This window comes from Dasypus novemcinctus, chromosome 1 (genome assembly GCF_030445035.2).
Source record: "Dasypus novemcinctus isolate mDasNov1 chromosome 1, mDasNov1.1.hap2, whole genome shotgun sequence".
Lineage (NCBI taxonomy): Eukaryota > Metazoa > Chordata > Mammalia > Cingulata > Dasypodidae > Dasypus > Dasypus novemcinctus.
Genome location: NC_080673.1, coordinates 204,849,017 through 204,868,613, shown reverse-complemented (window position 1 = coordinate 204,868,613; position 19,597 = coordinate 204,849,017). Strand labels below are relative to the sequence as shown.

General features: G+C 53.9%; 1 protein-coding gene across 2 annotated transcripts in view; it reads left to right on the top strand.

Moving 5' to 3' along the window:
- Window positions 1-18,684, top strand: part of ACOX3 (acyl-CoA oxidase 3, pristanoyl) — a 92,303-nt gene extending 73,619 nt beyond the window's left edge. For both annotated transcript variants that reach the window (XM_058301308.2, XM_058301306.2), the window contains 4 exons: window positions 10,026-10,200; window positions 11,629-11,696; window positions 14,953-15,039; window positions 18,046-18,684. In XM_058301308.2, coding sequence (XP_058157291.1) covers window positions 10,026-10,200; window positions 11,629-11,696; window positions 14,953-15,039; window positions 18,046-18,162 — 447 coding nt within the window. In that variant the 3' untranslated portion in view covers window positions 18,163-18,684. The remainder of the gene's footprint in view (window positions 1-10,025; window positions 10,201-11,628; window positions 11,697-14,952; window positions 15,040-18,045) is intronic.
- The last annotated feature ends 913 nt before the right edge of the window (window positions 18,685-19,597 follow it).

Below are 19,597 nucleotides of genomic sequence, written 5' to 3'. Positions count from 1 at the left end.
TGCATTTACATGCTGAGTTTGACTTCGAGACTGGCCACATTTGAGTAACATGAAGGCTGACAGGAGGAAATTCCCAGGCACAATGCTGCTCTAGGCCTTGTTCTTATTTTAGGCTTATCAGCTCACAAGCATAGTCATTAGCGTCATGGGCTCACTGTTGAACCCTCACTCCCTCCCGGTCCCCGCCGCTGCACCTGGGAGACTGTCGCTGCTCCCCTAGGGACCACGACAGAGCACCACTGGCCAGGAACCCAGTACCCCCCCTACTGTGGTTTTTAATTGTTGCCACTATGAGTATATCCAAACATTGCCATGCACCCTGGACATATGTTCTGTACAGCTCCCTGTCAGCCATATATCCCCTGTCAATGGTATCCCATACCAGTATTCCTCCATTGCCTTTGTTGAACCACTCTGTGATCCAGAACTCCCTGAAATTTGAAGCCCAATATAATGTCAGGGTCCCTTACTAGGAAATGGCATATAGCGATGGGTTTAAAGGTTATATAAAGAATACGTGTTGACTTGGAAAAAATTCTACATCCTATCTTCCCCCCCCCCCCCTAATTATTGAGCTTCTCTTCACAGGAGCCCTAGACCACAGCAATGCATTATATATAGTATACAGCACTCCCATACATCCACCACAAAACCTTTCCCTTCCACAGCGATACTCTTACACCCTATTCACATCATATTTACTTAACGTAATGTACAGAGTCTGAGACAATAGCTTTCAAACAAGGTAACATCTGTGCTTACATTGTGGTGCATACTTTAGGATACACAGTTTTTTACATTCTTAATTATCCTATGTTTTACATTATGCTTTACATTATCAGTCTGTCATCTCCTATATGTTATGCTGTAATATTACATGTTTTATATCCATCCTTGTGTACTCTCACGAAACTCCTCTCTTACCCCCCATTTACCTTGGTTACACACATTTAACGTCCATTTTCCCTTCCACCTTGGTGCCCACAGTGACAGCCAGTCTCCGTTTCCCGAGGAGCCACTTCCAGATATAGATGGAATAGTGTTCAGGGTCTAACTTGCTCAACTGCCCCAATGCCCTGGGAGCCACCCTTTCTTTCGAGGGATACAGTTCCCTCTATTTGGTGGCATTAGTCCTCCCCAGGATGTGGGTCCACCCCCACTCTCACTACTTGGGTTTCTACTCCATGGTGTCACCCACTCTGGCAGAATGAGCATTTAGACATTCCCCAGGAGCCCGTCCTGTATCAGACCCTCCCCTCCGAGCATTCTAAACAGGTAACCCTCTTTATTATATTTTGATATGATTTTCTCGGCATTTTACTCTCCACCAACACCTGACCCTCTCCTGTGTTCGTATGCTACCCCTCCCTCCCCCCACTTTTGGGCAATGTTACCCATCCGCCCATCCCCAGCCTCCCTCAAACCCGCAAAGCCCCAGCCAAAGGCAACCCTTGCCCCCCTTTTATCTCTTCTTTGTGTTCATACTTACCACCATCTTGTCTTAAATTCCACCCCTGTAGACATCGGCTCACATCCTTCCTCCACCCTCCGATTTCTTGTAAGCCTATTGTTCAGTCTCTTGCTATCTAGGGCAGCTTGGTTATTTCAAATCATTGAGGTCATGTAGTATTTGTCCTTTAATGTCTGGGTTGCTTCACTCAACATAAGGTTCTCAAGATTCATCCATGTTATCACATGTGTTTGTAGTGTGTTTGTTCTTACAGCCGAGTAGTATTCCATTGTGTGTATATACCACATTTTATTGATCCACTCATCTGTTGATGGGCATTTGGGTTGATTCCAACTTTTGGCAATAGTGATCAATGCTGCTATGAACATTGGTGTACATATATCGGTTTGCGTCCTTGTTTTCAGTTCTGCTGGGTATATACCCAGCAGTGGTATTGCTGGGTCATATGGCAAATCTATGGCTAGTTTTTTGAGAAACCGCCATACTGTCCTCCAGAATGGTTGGATCCTTCTGCATTCCCACCAGCAGTGGATGAGTGTTCCCCTTTCTTCACATCCTCTCCAGCACTTGTATTCTTCTGTTTTTTTCATAGCTGCCAATCTTATGGGTGTAAGATGGTATCTCATTGTGGTTTTGATTTGCATTTCCCTGATAGCTAGAGATTTGGAACATTTTTTCATGTGCTTTTTGCCATTTGTATTTCTTCTTTGGAGAAGTGTCTGTTTAAGTCTTTTTCCCATTTTTTAAATGGGTTGTTTATCTTTTTATTTTCAAGATATAGGAGTTCTTTACATATGCAAGTTATAAGTTTCTTATCAGATATATGGTTGCCAAATATTTTCTCCCACTGTGGGCTCCCTTTTTACTTTCTTGACAAACTCCTTTGAGGTGCAAAAGGCTTTAATTTTGAGGAAGTCCCATTTATCTATTAGTTCTTTTGCTGCTCGTGCTTTTGGTGAGATATTCATAAATCCATTACCTATTACAAGGTCCTATAGATGTTTCCCTACACTGCTTTCTAAGGTTTTTATGGTCTTGGCTCTTATATTTAGGTCTTTGATCCATCCTGAGTTGATCTTTGTATAAGGTGTGAGATGGTAGTCCTCTTTCATTCTTCTACATATGGCTATCCAGTTCTCCAGACACCATTTGTTGAATAGGCCACTCTCTCCCAGTTGAGAGGGTTTGGTGGCTTTATTGAATATTATGTGGCTATATATGTGAGGTTCTATATCAGAGCTTTCAATTCGATTCCATTGGTCTATGTGTCTCTCCTTATGCCAATACCATGCTGTTTTCACCACCGTAGCTTTGTAGTATGTTTTGAAGTCAGGTAGTGTGATTCCTCCAATTTCGTTTTTCTTTTTCAGTATGTCTTTGGCTATTCGGGGTCTCTTTCCTTTCCAAATAAATTTCATAGTTAGTTTTTCTAGTTCCTTAAAGAAGGCTGTGTTGATTTTTATTGGGATTGCATTGAATATGTAGATCAGTTTTGGTAGGATAGACATCTTAATAATATTCAGTCTTCCTATCCATGAACAGGGAATATTCTTCCATTTATTTAAGTCTTCTTTGATTTCCTTGAACAATCTTGTATAGTTCTCGGTGTATAAGTTCTTTACTTCTTTAGTTAAATTTATTCCTAAGTATTTGATTTTTTTATTTACTATTGTGAATGGTATTTGTTTCTTGATTTCCTCCTGATCTTGCTCATTATTGGTGTACAGAAATGCTACTGATTTTTGGGCATTGATCTTATAACCTGCAACTTTACTAAACTCATTTATGAGTTCTAGAATCTTTGTTGTAGATATCTCAGGGTTTTCTATGTATAGGATCATGTCATCTGCAAATAATGACATTTTGACTTCTTCCTTTCCAATTTGAATGCCTTTTATTTCTGGCTCTTGCCTCAGTGCTCGAGCAAGTACTTCTAAGACAATGTTAAATAGGAGTGGAGACAGTGGGCATCCTTGTCTTGTTCCTGAGTTTAGAGGGAAGGAGTCTAGAATTTCTCCATTGTACACAATATTGGCTTTAGGTTTTTCATATATACTCTATCATGTTCAAAAAATTTCCTTGTATTCCAATCTTTTGGAGTGTTTTTATCAAGAAAGGGTGCTGTATTTTGTCAAATGCTTTTTCTGCATCAATAGATATAATCATGTGATTTTTTTCCTTCAATCTGTTTATATGGTGTATTACATTGATTGATTTTCTTATGTTGAACCATCCTTGCATACCTGGGATGAATCCCACTTGGTCGTGGTGTATAATTCGTTTAATGTGTTGTTGAATACGATTAGCAAGTGTTTTGTTAAGTATTTTTGCGTCTAGGTTCATTAGAGAAATTGGTCTGTAATTTTCCTTTCTTGTGGTGTCTTTGTTTGGCTTTGGTACTAGGGTAATGTTGGCATCATAGAAGGAATTAGGCAGTGTTCCTTCTGTTTCGATTTTTTGGAATAGTTTCAACAGGATTGGTGTTAGTTCTTTCTGGAATGTTTTGTAGAATTCACCTGTGAAGCCGTCTGGCCCTGGGCTCTTCTTAGTTGGGAGATTTTTAATGACTGATTCTATCTCTTTGCTTGTGATTGGTTTGTTAAGATCATCAATTTCTTCTTTCGTCAGTATGGGCTGCTTATGAGTTTCTAGGAATTTGTCCATTTCCTCTAAATTGTCATTTTTGTTGGAATATAGTTTTTCAAAGTATCCTCTTATGATAGTCTTTATTTCTGTGGGGTCAGTGGTGATATCACCTTTCTCATTTCTTATTTTGTGTATTTGCATCTTTTCTCTTTTTTTCTTTGTTAGTCTCGCTAAAGGTTTGTCAATTTTGTTGATCTTCTCAAAAAACCAGCTCTTGGTCTTGTTTATTTTTTCAAGTGCTTTCTTATTTTCTATTTCATTTAGTTCACTCTTATCTTTGTTATTTCCTTCCTTCTTCTTGCTGTTGGGTTACTTTGTTGTTGTTTTTCTAATTCCATCAAAAGTGCAGTTAGTTCTCCAATTTTTGCTCTTTCTTCTTTTTTGATATATGAATTTATGGCTATAAATTTCCCTCTCAGTACCGCTTTTGCTGCATCCCATAAATTTTGGTATGTTGTGTTATCATTATCATTTGTTTCAAGGTAGTCATTGATTTCTTTTGAGATTTCCTCTTTGACCCACTGTTTTTCTAAGAGTGTGCTGTTTAATTTCCAAATTGTCGTGTGGAGTCTGGGTCTCTGTCCCTTGCAAATTTCCAGCTTAACTCCACTGTGGTCAGAGATATTGTTTTGTATGATTTCGATCTTTCTGAATTCATTAAGCCTTTCTTTGTGGCCTAGCATATGGTCAGTCTTGGAGAATGTTCCATGTGCGCTTGAGAAAAATGTATATCCTGCTGTGTTTGGGTGTAATGATCTATATATGTCTATTAGATCCAGCTCTTCTAATATACTGTTCAAATGTTTTGTTTCTTTAGTGATTCTCTTTTGAGATGTTCTGTCCAGAGTTGATAGTGTTGTATTAAAATCCCCCACTATAATTGTAGATGCATCTATTCTTTCACTTAGTTTTTCCAGCGTTTGCCTCACATATTTAGAGGCGCCCTTGTTAGGAGCATAAATATTTATTGTTCGATCTTCTTGACAGATTGTCCCTTTCACTAAAATATAGTATCCTTCTTTGTCTCTCACAATTGTTTCGCATTTAAAGTCTATTTTGTCTGATATTAATATAGCTACTCCTGCCTTTTTTTGGTTGTTGTTTGCTTGTATGATTGTTTTCCAGCCATTCACTTTCAACCTCCATGAGTCTCTGGGTCTAAGATGTGTCTCTTGTAGGCAGCATATAGATGGGTCGTATTTCCTTATCCAGTGTCCCAGTCTGAATCTTTTGATAGGTGAGTTTAATCCATTGACATTCAGTGTTATTACGTTTAGAGAGTTATTTATGGTAGCCATATTTTGGTTGGATTTGTGCTTGTTATATTTTGTTTGTATTATTTTGTTTTCCCCTTCTATTTTTGTCTTTCTTGTTGCTTTTACACTCTCCTCCATCTCTGACTGTCCTGTTTTTTCCTTTCTTCCTGCAGAACTCCCTTTAGAATTTCTTGAAGGGGAGGTTTCTTGTTGATATACTCTTTCAGTTTCTGTTTATCTGTGAATATTTTGAACTCTCCATCATTTTTGAATGCTAGTTTAGCTGGATAGAGTATTCTTGGTTGGAAATTTTTTTCCTTTAGTACCTTGACTATATCATACCACTGCCTTCTTGCCTCCATCGTTTCAGATGAGAAATCTGCACTTAATCTTATGGAGTTTCCCTTGTATGTGATGGTTTTCTTTTCTCTTGCTGCTTTTAGAATTTTTTCTTTGTCTTGAGCATTGGATAATTTGACAAGTATATGTCTTGGGGTGGGCCTGTTGGGGTTTATGACCAGTGGAGTGCGCTGTGCTTCCTTGGATATGTACATCTGTCTCTTTCAGTAGATTTGGTTGGGAAGTTTTCATTCATTATTTCCTGCAACACTCCTTCTGACCCCTTTCCCTTCTCTTCTCCTTCTGGAATGCCTATAATACGTATGTTTGAGCGTTTTGCGTTATCATTCAGGTCCCTAAGTCCTATCTGGATTTTTTCTACCTTTTTATTGACCACTTGTACTATCTGTTTGATTTCCAATGCACTGTCTTCCACATCACTAATTCTCTGCTCTGCCTCTTCTAGTCTGCTGATATTTGCTGCAAGTGTATTTTTAATTTCTTGAATTGTGGTGTTCATTTCCATCATATCTGCTATTTTTTTGTGCATGTCTGCAATTTCCCCTCCAAGTGTTGTCTTCATGCTGTTAACCTCTTTCATTACTTCATCAAATTTGTCGGTGATAAATGTTCTGAGATCTTTCATTGCTTGTGCGAAGTCCTGCCCCCCTTCCTGATTGGATTCAGCCATGTTTTCCTGATTACTGGTTTGGTTTGTAGATTTTTGTTGCTGTCTTGTCAACATTTTTTCTTGACGGGTTTAATCAGTTTCTTAGCTTCTTTGTCTAGTCTTGGAGATTAATTAGCTGTTGTTTTTGCGTAAGTGTTATATCTTCTCTTTGTCACTTTGTTCTTCTTATTCCAATTTCTTATTGCTAGTTAAGCTCACTTTAAAGGAAAGTATTAGTGCACTGTAAGGTCTCCATTCGACAACTGTAAGTTTATTGGGACCTTCTCTTGCCTTTTAATCCATGGCTCTCCACTTGCCACCTCTGGGACCCTCTGTTTTTTTTTTTTAATAAAAAAATTTCTTTTTTTTTTTTTAGCAGATTGGGGCAGGAAGAGACAGTCTTAACTGATGGTGGTTAAGGTCGTTTACTTTATCAAGGTCTGTAATCTACGGGTCCACAGGAACACTTTGCTTGGGCCCCCCAGGGCCTCGGAAGGGGCCGCGGGGTGAGGGGTCTTGGGCTGAGCCCATGACTTCGTGGGGAGTCTGGTTCTGGAGCCCCGACAGCTTAGAGCCGCACAGGCCCCCTGGAGACAGTGTCCCACCCACGAGGGCTGGGTCCTGGCTCTCCACTGTGGGAGGCAGGGCAGCTGGGGCATTCGCCACCAGGCCAGCTTCACCACCACCGGAGCACTCCCCCCCACCCCCCGGCACAGAGCCACCGGGGCCCTCGCCAGCCCCATCCACATTGTTGTTTTTTTTTTAAAGATTTATTTTATTTCTTTCTCTCCCCCCCACCCCCCTGCCCCAGTTGTCTGCTCTCTGTGTGTATTTGCTGCATGTTCTTCTTTTTGTCCGCTTTCTGCTGTTGTCAGCAGCACGGGAATCTGTGTCTCTTTTTGTTGCGTCATCTTGCTGTGTCAGCTCTCCGTGTGGGCGGCGCCATTCCTGGACAGGCTGCACTTTCTTTCGCACTGGGCAGCTCTCCTTATGGGGCGCACTCCTTGCGCGTGGGGCTCCCCTATGCGGGGACACCCCTGCGTGGCAGGGCACTCTTGCGCACATCAGCACTGAGCATGGCCAGCTCCACACAGGTCAAGGAGGCCCAGTGTTTGAACCGCGGACCTCCCACGTGGTAGGTGGATGCCCTAACCACTGGGCCAAGTCTGCTTTCCCCCGTCCACGTTTAATCGTCACCAGATCCCTAAGTGGAGAGCTCAGGCGAGGGGTGCAGGCACAGCCGCAGGTTCTCGGCTCAGCCCTGGACAGTGACCGTCTCACTCTGGGGCGGGGGCCTCCCTGAGCACTGCAGGGCATTTGGCAGCACCCCTGGCCTCTTCCCCACACATCAGGAGCACCCATGTGACAATCCAAACTGTCTGTGTACATCACCAGTGTCTCCGGTGACACATTGGGATCCCCAGAGGCACAGCGTCACAGGCTCAAGGGACCTGGCGATGGAAGCCAATGGAAGCAGATCCGCGCCCGGGGGCTCGGGGGTTCTGGGGTGGCATTCTGCTCTGCCACCTCCCCCCGCCGGGCCCCTGCCTGCTCGTGCCCTGGGGCGGCCAGCTGGAGTCTGGGATCTGAGCTGGGGCCACCTGACCGGCCAGGAGGGCGGGCCGCCCAAGACGTCCCTGTCCATCCCACGGGCTCAGGGCGTAAGGGTGAGCATCCAGGCTGCAGCCATAGCAACCCTGTGGACGCGAGGAGTTTCAGGGTCTGGCCCCCCAAGCATGCGCCCCACTGCAGACAGGTCTCCTCACCTGGGCACCTCCAGAACGCCAGACATCATCGTCCACATCGGGTTCCCGGGGACCGAGAGCGGCGCCTGCGGCCAGTGGTTCCTGAGAGCCTGTGGGGGTCCCACCCACTCCTCACAGCAGCCAGAGCTGTGGCCACCCCTGTTTGCAGATGAAGCAGCCGAGGCCCGGGGACAGCAAGTCTGCTGTCACGGATGCACGGCTCTGAGGCCCGAGTGGACGTGGACCCCGCTTGCCCGCTCAAGGGCCGGGCTGTAGCTTCCTGCTGACGTTCCACGTCCTCAGCAGGGGCTGCCTGGGCCCCCCCAGCACCCTGGGAAGAGCCTGAATTAAAGGGTGCCGCTTGCCTGAGGATACGCCAGAACAGCCTAGCTAAGGCTGGAAGAGCACCGCGGGGGCAGAGAGCAGCAGCGGAGCACGGAGCTCGAGGTGCGCACGGGCCTTCCCGGGTCCCCCGGGCGTGTCTTGGTTTAAACTGCATCGATCTGCTCTAGGGACGTAGTTGGGGTGTGGGCACCGACGCCAGCCTGCCTGGGTCTGTCCTGCCCTTGCTGAGCACGATTTGGTTGCCAGCGGGACCTCATGCCTCGAGGCCCTGCCCGGAGGGCGCGCAGCGCAGTCCTGGCCCCAGGAAGTATCCAGGGCCAGCCCTCGCGGCCACTGGCATCAGCCCTGCTCTTTTCCGTCTGCCCAGCAGACTCAGGGGAATTGGGGTGTCCCCCCCACGGTGTAGCCCACCCTGGCTCCCCAGCCATGGCCCTGCCCGAGCCGAGGGCACACGCACCCCTCGCCCAGCGGAAGCAGCCAGTGCCTCGTGGCCTCGTAGTGCCTGGACTCATGCGCTGGCATGGGGGGTGAAGCGCCCGCTCCCCCTGAATCGCACTCCTGAAGGCCCCCCTCTCTCCAGCGCCAGGGGGGCATTGGCGTGGTGAGTGGTGACCCCTAGACCAGGCCTTGGAAACAGAGCCCCCCTTACGGCCACCCATCTTCACTGCCCCTGCTGTCCCCACTGTGCTCCTCGATGCCACGCTGTGCCCCCAACCCAGGCCAGGGCCCGGCCGGGGCATCACAGCAGGTCCCGCTCCCCGACCCAGCCACGTCACCTTGGATTCTTTTTTCAATTGCGAAATAATGCACAATGATGCCCTTTATAGCAAGCCAAGCAGCGCGGGGGTTATTTCTGATTTTAAAAACCTGCTGAAGTGATCAATTGGAGACATGGAAAGGAAAAAGTGGAGCTGTGGTTATTAGGAAATGCTGTGGGCATTGGTTCAGAAGCACAGGCTGGGGCTGGATCCCCAGTGCCTCGGTTACCCCAGCGAGCCGGGCGTCAGGTCTCCCTGTGAGGACGCGGGGCAGCCGCAGTCGCCTTGCCCCCAGCGCGGCCGTCCTCTTTCCTGGCCGGGGAAGCCACGGCGTGCACCGCCCTGCCCTCCGGAGACGTGGGGATGGCGTTGAGCTGCTGTGTGCGAGCAGTCAGCCATGCGCCCCTCCTGCTGTGTGGACCCTGTGGCCAGCTGAGCAGGCTCTCGGACCCTGGGGAGCCCCCTTCTGGAGGACGCCCACCCAGCGCGGGCAGCTGCATGGACGAGCCCCCAGCCAGCGCGGTGCTGGGGCAGGTCCCTGAGCCGACGCCGTTCCAGAGGCCACGGCGCCCTCCCCCCCCCCTCGGTCCAAGTGGGCCGGGCACAGGCTGGCTCCCGTCATATGTCTGGAACGGCGCCTGTCCTGCCGGGCCCGTGCGGCTACATTCCCTGCTGCCCCGAGGCTCGCCCGGCGCAGACCTTGTCCCCGCGCGTGACCGCCTCTGGCCCGCAGGTCTGGCCGTGCAGGTCTCCGGCCGCCTGCCCTGCTCACGAGTGGCCCCATGTCCTCTCCAGGTGTATGCCTGCCGCGACCTGGCGCTGGCGTTCGTGGAGCTCACGGTGGCCCAGAAGTTCGACGACTACGTGCGCCAGCCCAGCGTGCCGGCCCCGCTGCGCCCCGTGCTGCGGCGGCTCAGCGCCCTCTACGCGCTGTCGTCCCTGCGCCCATATATGGCCGTGCTCTACCGAGGTAAGCCCTGCCCGCCCCCCAGTCACCTCGTTAGATGACCCGGTGGGGCCCGAGGCACCCGGCAAACGAAGACAGAGCCATCAGGCACGGCATTCCAGGCTTAGGGACCACCTCCCAGGGCCGAGGACAGAGGCTGTCCCCCAACTTGGGCGCGGTTAGCTTCCTTAGCACCAGGGCTCCTCGCAGCCGGGGCAGCATGAGAAAAGGCACAGCAGCAAAGGGACCTCGGGATGGGACTGTAGGATACAATTTTCTCTTTCATTCGGGTTTTTTTTTTTTACGATCCCTTTCAATTCAGTTTCCAGTTCAGCTCAGAGCCTTCTTCCGGAAGGCCGACCCACGAGAGCTGAAGCCCCCTATGGGGCATGGAGAGATGGAGCCCGGGTGCTGGTGGCACCCCACGGTGCCCACACGGGGCCTGGGAAGGCTTCCTGGGGTGGAATGTCCGGCTGGTTCCTGGCTGATGGGTGGGGTGGGGCAGGGGCTGCTCAACTTTTTTTTTAATCATCACCACTTAAGGACCTCTTAGGCCTCCCATCTGCTCTGCCTAGAATCCCCGCTCTGTGTCTTCCTCCAGAAGCCCCCTCATGGCTTCCCTGAGCCCCTGCAGGTGTGAGCCCCTGCAGGTGAGAACCCCTGCGGGTGAGAGCTCCTGCACGTGTGAGCCCCTGCAGGTGAGAGCCCCTGCACATGAGAGCCCCTGTGGGTGTGAGCCTCTGCGGGTGAGAACCCCTGCAGGTGTGAGCCTCTGCAGGTGAGAGTCTCTGCAGGTGTAATCCCCTACAGTTGTGAACCCCTGCAGGTTATAGCTACTGCAGGTGAGAGCCTCTGCAGGCGAGAGCTCCTGCAGGTATGAGCCCCTGCAGGTGTGAGCCTCTGCGGGTGTGAGCCCCTGCAGGCTAAACCTATGCAGGTGAGAGCCCCTGCAGGTGTGAGCCCCTGCTGGCTAAACCCATGCAGGTGAGAGCCCCTACAGGTGTCAGCCTCTGAGGGTGAGAGCCCCTGCAAGTGAGAGCCCCTGCAGGTTAAACCCATGCAGGTGTGAGCCTCTGCAGGTGAGAGTCCCTGCAGGTGTGAGCCTCTGCAGGTGAGAGCCTCTGCAGGTGAGAGCCCCTGCAGGTGTGAGCCCCAGGCACCTCCGGCCTCCTGAAACCCTCAGAGCTTGGGACACAGAGCCTTTCCTTCCTCCCTGCCCCCCTGGAGGCCGCCCCTGTCCCTGCCTCTGCCTCCCTACACTGGCCTGGAACGTGCCCGGGACCTGCTCTGACAACCAAGTGGGAAACGGCCCCTCAGAGCCTGCCCAGCGCCAGCCGTGGTCCTTCGAGGTGGCAGCCCGGCCTCCCGTTTCCTGGATGTGTTGCTGTCTGTGGGGTTTGGACTTGGGGTACCAGTGCCCAGTGTCACCAGGCCTTCACAATCTCCTTCCAGGTGGATACTTTTCCGGTGAGCAAGCAGGTAAAATGGTAGACAGCGCAATCTTGGACCTGTGTTCACAGGTAAGCTGCCGTCCCCTGTGGAGCGATGTACACTTCGCTCAGCACACGTGTGCGTTCAGCCCGTAGCAGAAGCAGGAATGCAGGAAAATGCATTTATGTCAAAAATTGCAGCAGAATGCTGGCTGTTAGGGCATGTCCTAGCACCTGTGCACGTTCAGCTCCCCCTCCACGTTTTACAGCACAGCAGTCCTTCTTCTTACACGGTAATCAGCTTCCAACTTAAATTCAGTTCGTGACATTTTACTGGCTAATGCTGTCCTTTGGCCTGTATTACCAAGAAAAGTCCAGTTGTCCCAATCTTCTCCTCTATGTCCTAGCAGTGCTCTCTTCAGCAGAACTTTCTACAGAGACGACGGTCTGTGTTCGCACTGCCCAGTGTGTGTCTGCACTGTCCAGCTTGCGGCCGAGCCCCGTGTAGCCGTTGGCCATTGAAACGTGGCGCATCAGAGGCGTGGCTCCTGCGGCTGAGCGTCTCCGCTTCCCAGCTGCCAAAGCGAATGCCGTGCAGTGGGTCGGCTTAGCCGCGAGGTCACTGGCTCTCGGTTTCGAGCCGTTGGCCAGGCAGCACTTTATCCCTGAGTCCGTGGCATTCCAGGCCGATGGCCAGTGACCCTTGGTCCTTGGATTTTCCTGCATGCGCTCGTACACGTGGCCTGTCTTCCTTCTTGACCAGGTCGCTTTGATGCTAGCTTCTAACTGGTCATGGCTTTCTCTTGTGTGTTTGAATTTCATCCTTTTTATAAAGAATTCCCTCTAGTAGTCTGGATTAAAAGCAACCTGGTTCTGTTGGCAACAGCTTCACTGCAAACGGTGTCTTCGAAAGGGCCTCTTTACAAGGGGTTCACCCCCACAGGGGCACGATTTTCTCGGGGGCACATAATCCTCCTACATAGCCATCCCTCTGAACCCCACAAAATTGTGTTCTTCCCATATGCAAAATACGTTCATCCATCACAACGTCCCTAAGGCCCCAGGTCGTTTCATAACAGTGCTAAGTACAAAGGCTCATCAAACAGATGGCGACCTGGGGCGCACGTCCGCTCCCGCTCCCGCTGTGGGGCCTGTGGATCCTGGGTGATCGTTTCCGTATACAAGGGTGGGGCAGGCATAGGTTAGGCACTCCAACCCAGCAGGGAGAAGCTGGAAAACGGGTCCCAGGTCCTACCCAAGCCTGGAATCGAGCAGGGCAGACCCCGGTAGCTCCAGAGTCCCCCGTGGCACGATGTCTTGTCCTCTGATGGCGCAGAGCCCCGCCCCTTCCGAGGGCTTGCGCGGTGGCCAGGTTCTCCTTGCTCCCTGAACATCGGGGCGCACGGCCTGCCCCTCCAAGTGCGGTGGTGGAACAGCCCTTTCCGACAGGGTCATGGGTGGTGCCTTCAGTGCAGACCTCAGCCCCCGTGGGTCTGCTCCTGACGTCGTTCTTTCAACCCGTCCTCTCTCTGTCCTGTTCAGTCCAGGCTGGCACTGCTTCTGCTCTTAGAGATACTGCAAAAGTGGGGTCAACGTTGCGTGCAGCTCAAGCGAGTCCAAACCCTCAGGCAAGAGAGCCGTCCACAGGGCCTTCCTGCTTGACTGCTTTTCCAACCTGCCTTCCACGGACACGGCTCGCCGGCTCCACGTTCCGTTAAAGCTCCGCAGGGAGCCCCATTCTCTTGGCACCCACCTCCCGGAAGCTCGGGGAGTCCCTGGTGGAGCCGCTCCTGGCCCTTGTCTCGGAGCATGCCGTCTGGCCGGCAGTTTTCAGATCATCATCATCAGTTCCTGCTTTCTTTGTGCTTGAGATTCGGCTCTTAGCGTATCCCTTAGCTCTCGTTTCACTAAAAGCTGCAAGGAGGGGCCAGGTGCGCCGCCCACACTTGGTTGGAAGTGTCCTTGGCTGAATATCCAAGCTCATCACCTACAGGGTCCAATTTCAGCCAACATCAGGACACTCTTTCCCCGAGGCCTCTGCCGCGTCGTAACCAGGATCATCTTTCCTCTGGTTTCCAAGAACACGTTCTTCTTTTCCTCCTGCGGCCTCATGGGAGGCGCTTTCAGGTCCAGACTTCTTCCTCTGAAGAGGCCTCTTCAATCTAGGCCTCTCTGTCAGGCGCCTCCCCGTTCTCCCAGCCTCTACCCATTCCCCAGCGCCACGGCGCCTCCACATATCTTGTAAAATCGGCAGTTTCCCCCCTTGCTCTCAAATACCCCCTCAGGTAGCGCCCCCTGCACTGTGGCGTCGGAGGCCTGCGGCTGGAGCAGGTGGTAGTTCCATGCTGTTCCGTGTGCCAGCCAGCGTTCTAGCACATTCCACGCCTGTCTTTCAGTCTGCCTCCTGGTAGATCCGGGACCTCCAGACCAGGGGTCGGCGAAGAAGCCGCCCGGTGTGTCATTTGTGGCTGCCCTCCTCCACTACCGCAGAGCCCAGGGGCCGCGAGGATGCACGTGGCCGCAGGACGGCCACCTCCCGCTCTGGCCCTTCCCAGAAACCTTGCTGCCCCCACTCTAGCCAAGGAGACTCGGAGCTCTTGCCCTCCTCCCGGCTCCAGCCAACACGGCGGCGCCCGTGCCCTGTACCTGTGGCCGCCGGCACGGGCCCGTGGAGCAGGTGCTCGCTGGCTGCCTTCCCCCTGGCTTGCTGTCCTGCAGCCCACGGGCACCTAGCCTGCCTTTAGAGCTGCTCCCACTTCCGTTGTTGTCGTCAGGGCAGCCAGGACATTGAGAATGCGCCTTTAAGAAATTTTTTCTTTCTGCATTTCAAGACAATTCTCGGGAGCCTCCTCATCTAAATTCCGTTTGTCATCTTGAAGAATGGTTTGTACCGGGGAACGGGAGAGGCGTAGAGTTACTGCGGAGTGCAGAGCCTTGCTCTCGTTATTCCTCTAGCAGGTGCTCCTAAATGCCTTGCCCGTGACGCTGCTTCTGGACCTATTTTCCGACCTCAAAACAAAAATTTACCCAGATGACGCCAGGGGTTAGGGATGGGCTTCTGAAGCCGGCCGCTGATGGACGAGCTGCGCAGCCGTCGCTTTGACGGGCAGCCCCTGCCTGGCTGGCACGCCGGCCGCGTCCCGAGTGAGAGGCAGCGTGGTGAAGAGGTCAGCGCGGCCCAGGGGTCCGCAGCCCGGGCCAGCAGAGGGGAAGGCATGACTAAGGCCGCGGGCGCCGCCCCGGCCACCGGTTGCTAGGGGGTCGCAGCAACAAACGTGCTCTCACTCGCCGGTCGCCATGGAGATGTCTGCGCGTTGCCAAGAGCCCGGGCTTTGTTTTCAAACAGCTGAAAGACGATGCGGTGGCCCTGGTGGACGTGCTCGCCCCCCCAGACTTCATCCTGGACTCCGCGATTGGCAGAGCCGACGGCGAGGTGAGGGCCCCCATCCCCCAGGACGCGCGGGTGGGCTCGTGCGGGGCAGGTGTGGCTGAGGCCAATGCAGGCGTCAGAGCCTGGGGTCCCCGCCGCCCCTTCCCTGACCCTCCCTGTCCCGATGGGTCAAGGCCGTCGCCACCGCCCCATGTCCTAGGTTCAAGGGACAGTGTCCTGCCTTGCTCCCCTCTTTGCTTCACCCAGCCTCGGTCCCTCTGGGCCCACCCACGGCCCCCTCCTCTTGCCCCTGCCCCTCCTGGCAGCTCCCCAGAGCTCCCCAATCGCCATTCTTGCTCCCTGGGCTCCAGAATGACTTCTGACGCAGCAAGGCCGGCCCGGGCTGCTTCTGTGTGAGCCACCGTCCCCCAACTTGAAATCAAGCCCCGACACCTCCCGGGCCGGCCAGCGCTCGCCCCTGACCTGCGCCTGCCCGGCCTGCCTCGCAGCCTCCATGCTGCTCTCCCGATAGGCCGGCTCCTCCGCGCCGCAGGGCCTTTGCACCTGCTGCCCAGGCCCTCACCACCACCTGTCCTGCTGTTCACCCCCTCTGCCCTGACCGTTTGCTGGCCCTGCACGGTGTCTCCCTGCAGCCTCGCAGCGTGCCCGGAGGAGCCTGCTTTACTGGCGGGGTGTGGCATTTCAGCGCCGAGGTCACACCTGCTGGCCCCTGCACGCCAGGGCCACCTCGGGCTCTGCTCTCAGGGGAGACCCTGCCTTTAGAAGGCCACAACGGGCTTGTCTAAGGAGGGGCTGGCACCCCCACCTCTGTAGGGTCGGGGAGGTGCACTGTGAGGCAGGGGCTGGGCCAGGGGCGGGTGGTCTGGACGAGAGGCGGGCACCCCAGTCCTCCTGGGGTCCCGTCGAATCCGCAAGGTGAGGAAGCCACATCCAGGGAGCCAGGCTGTCCTTGAGCTGCGTGCACGGTGTCCGGCCTTCCCCATGAGCCCACGCGGTGTAGACCACACACTCCTCTCTCCAAGCCCCATGCAGTGTGGACTCTCACGCCCCAATGCTGTGTAGACCACACACCTGCTCTCCTGATCCCTGCACGGTGTAGGTCCTCGTGCCCATTCTCCGACACCCCATGCAATATAGACCTGCATGCTCGCTCTTCTCTGTCCCTCTATGGTATAGACCACACACCTGCTCTCCCTCACCCCAGGCAGTGTAGACCTTCGCACCCCATGCTGTGTAGACTGCACACCTGCTCTTCTGATACCTGCACAGTGTAGGTCCTCGTGCCCACTTTTCCATGCCCCATGCAGTGTAGACCTACATGCCTGCTCTTCTTTGACCCCCATAGTATAGGCTGCACACCTGCTTTCCCTCGTCCCTGGCCGTGTAGACCCTCATACGTACTCTCCCATGCCCCAGGCAGTAGAGACCCTCATGCCTGCTCTCCAGCAACCCAGGTGGTAGAGACCCTCCCAGCTGCTCATCTGAGCTTCACACAGTGTAGACCCTCACGCTGCTCTCCCATTTCCCACACCGTGTGGACGTCACAACAGCTCTCAGTTGCCCCGAGCAGTGTAGACTCTCCCACCTCGCCCGAGCCCCACACCGTGCAGATCCTCATGCCTGCTCTGCTGAGCACCAGGCGGTGTAGACCCTCCTAATTCACTTGGCTAATGGGAGCCCTGAGATCTAGAGGAGCCTGAAAGCAGCCTGTGGCTGCCCAGCGGTCAGCGGCAGAGCCAGGCTCTGGCTTGAGCCCTTGCCCTGAGGTTTGGAGGGAAGTCAGGGGAGCCCGCGTGGTCACCTGGGGCGGTCGGGGCTGTCGGGGAGCCCAGAGGGCACAAGCTCCCTGGAGGGGCTTGCCTCGCCCACAGTGGGGCCGGGCAGGTGGCGGGCAGGGCACGTGAGGGTGAGGCAGCACGACCACAGCTGCCCCAGGGGGTGGGAGGCCTGTCTAGCGCAGGGCCCTGGGCGCTCTGGAAACGTCGGCCCGGGCAGGGGCCTGGGGCCTGGGGCCAGAGCGCTGCCACGTGGGCAGAAGCCGCCCGCTCAGCAGACAGCCCGAGCCAGGTGGCAGGCGGGGGGACACGGCATCAGGCTGGGCAGGGGGCTGCATTCCAGCTCAGGCTCCCACCGCCCCAGCTGGCGCCGGCCAAGGCACCCCTGGCAGAACCGGCCACAGATGCGCGCCTCTCCAGGTGTCGAGGGCGTGATGGTTTCAGCAGGCGCTACCAGGCACACGGTTCATTTGAAATGGAGCATTTGAGACAAGCGTTAACCGAAGCCAAAGCTCCAGCCAGGGGATGTAGGCGCGATTTACGGCCTGCGGAGGAAGGGCCTGGAGCCGTCTCTTTGGAGCCGCGCAGTGTTGCAGGAGTTGGTCAGTGCATTTAACAGGTGCAGGGGCAGTGGCCACGGCCCCGGCCAGGTGCACACAGCCTTGCGGTCCTTTCGGTGGCATGTGGCCCTCTGCCCTGGTCCCTCCGCCCGGGTGTTGCCTTCACGCTTTCGGTGGCTGGAGGAAGGCTCAGCTATGCCGGGCCCTCGCCGCCCTCCCCCTGTCCCAGCGCGGGGCCTTAGGCTGAACACAGCGTCCTGGAAGAGGCTGCCCGCTGGCCAGGGCTGGGAGGGGGCAGCGCGTGCCTGGCACGTGACCAGCCCCTCCCACTTCGTGTGCCACTCGGCTGCCCCCCAACCGTGCCTGCCGGCAGACACAGAGGCACAAAAGAACATTCCAGAGCAAGCCAGAAGGTAGGCTTGCCAGAGTCCTGTGGTGCCTGCACTTTAAGAAAGAAACAGAATATCTGCCTGCTACAGTAATTTCCAAAGAAAGGGATGAGCGAGAAACTTTCCATCATATTTTACAGTACTTCGTAACTGTTTTCCTCATTGTATTTTACAAAAAAAAAAAAAGGTCTACATGAATTAAATTACCTTGCGATTTTTCTAAGTGACAGGAGATAAATTCCTGTGTTTGGAACAAAACCTCGTGAGCCGGTTGTCTTGGCACCCTCAGCCGTCTGAGAACGGGCTTTTTCACTTATTTTGTAGCTCCACAAGAACTTCTGGACTGCCATCCTCCAGGGCCCCCAGGTGCTGGAGAGAGCCCCATGGTGGCAGGAATTCACCGACAAGCCCGACATTGGGAGACTGAAACCAAAGCTGTGAGCGGCGCCCCCGGCACGCGCCTCGCGGGGTTTCTGACCGAAGTGTCCGCGTCAATGCTAGAAGTTCCAGAAGACGCTGGAACGTCCCACTGCTTTCGGAGTGATCAGCTCTGCACTTAAACTGGGTGTCGACCCCCACTCCCTGGTGGGATCGCGCCCCCCCCCCCCCACAAGTCCACTGGGCTGGGGGGCTTGCCCACCAGGTGAATGTGGGGTCAGCGTGATTTGCGGTGCGAAGAGAAAACTTACACAATCGAGGCTTCTGCTGGACATATCCACAATATAAAGGAGACTGCTCTGGTGTAGCGGTTTTCCAGCCACTTGCTCTCTGATTCATCCGAGGTCTATTTTTACAAAGCCCTGCTTCCCTAACGACTCGCTGGTGGCAGTCTGAGCCTTTATTAACTCGAGGTTGACTTTATCATGCAATTAAATTCGCTTATAATCTTACTAATTGGTGCTGCAGACCACTGCTATTACGAATTGCAAGACTTTTAAGAAAAAAATATCCGTTTTATCATTTTCTCGTGTTCAGGTTTCTTTTCTGGTTTTTCCCTTTTTTTTATGATTTTGTGCAGGTTTCTAGAACGCGTGTGGAATAATGTCCTACGTGATGAGCTCAGGCATTTGCCCCTAAGTAGGTGAACTGCCCAGCTCCTTGCCCCGCCCTGCCCTCCGCTTTCCCAGTGGGTGGCTCTGCACTTAAACTGACCCTCGACCCTCCCGGGCTCGCTGACCCGGAGCCCAGTGAGCGCGGCCGTGGAGTCGCCGCGGGACCCCCGCCCGGCCAGCCTGCTCAGTGGGCAGCGCCACGGTGGGTGGTTTGGCTTCGTGCGGGCTTCACCGTAGGCCCTCGCTTCGGTTTTTCCTTGGCCATCGTCCAGAGGGCGGAGGGGCCTTGGTCACCAGCAGTGGAGTGCGTCCCCCCAGCCCCTCGGGTGCCCCCGTCACGGGGCCCAGCACGCGGGCGCCCAGCCTCCCGCGCAGCCCGGTGAGGTGGGGGAGGAGCGAGGGCTGCTCTTCAAGTCCTCACAATAGTCCAGAGGATGCGCGGCAGCAAGGCCCGGCGGCAAGGGGTCTTGGCGGACCCTCCCGGCTGGGAAGTCACTCGGCTCTCAGCCTCCCCGCCTGGGGGGAGAGCAGGGAGCCCCCCTCAGGGTGCCAGGAGCCTCGGGCAGCTCTGCGAGCCCCACTTGACACGCGAGGAAGGCTCTCGGGTCTGACCAAAGCTCTCAGCGGGCCCCCCAGCGTGTGCGGGCGCCGCTAGCATTCATGGGTGCCCCTAGTGTGTGCAGACCCCTACTGTGTGCAGCCCCCTAGCGTGTGCGGGCGCCACTAGCATACATGGGTGCCCCTAGCGTGTGCGGACCCCTACTGTGTGCAGCCCCCTAGCGTGTGCGGGCGCCACTAGCATACATGGGTGCCCCTAGCGTGTG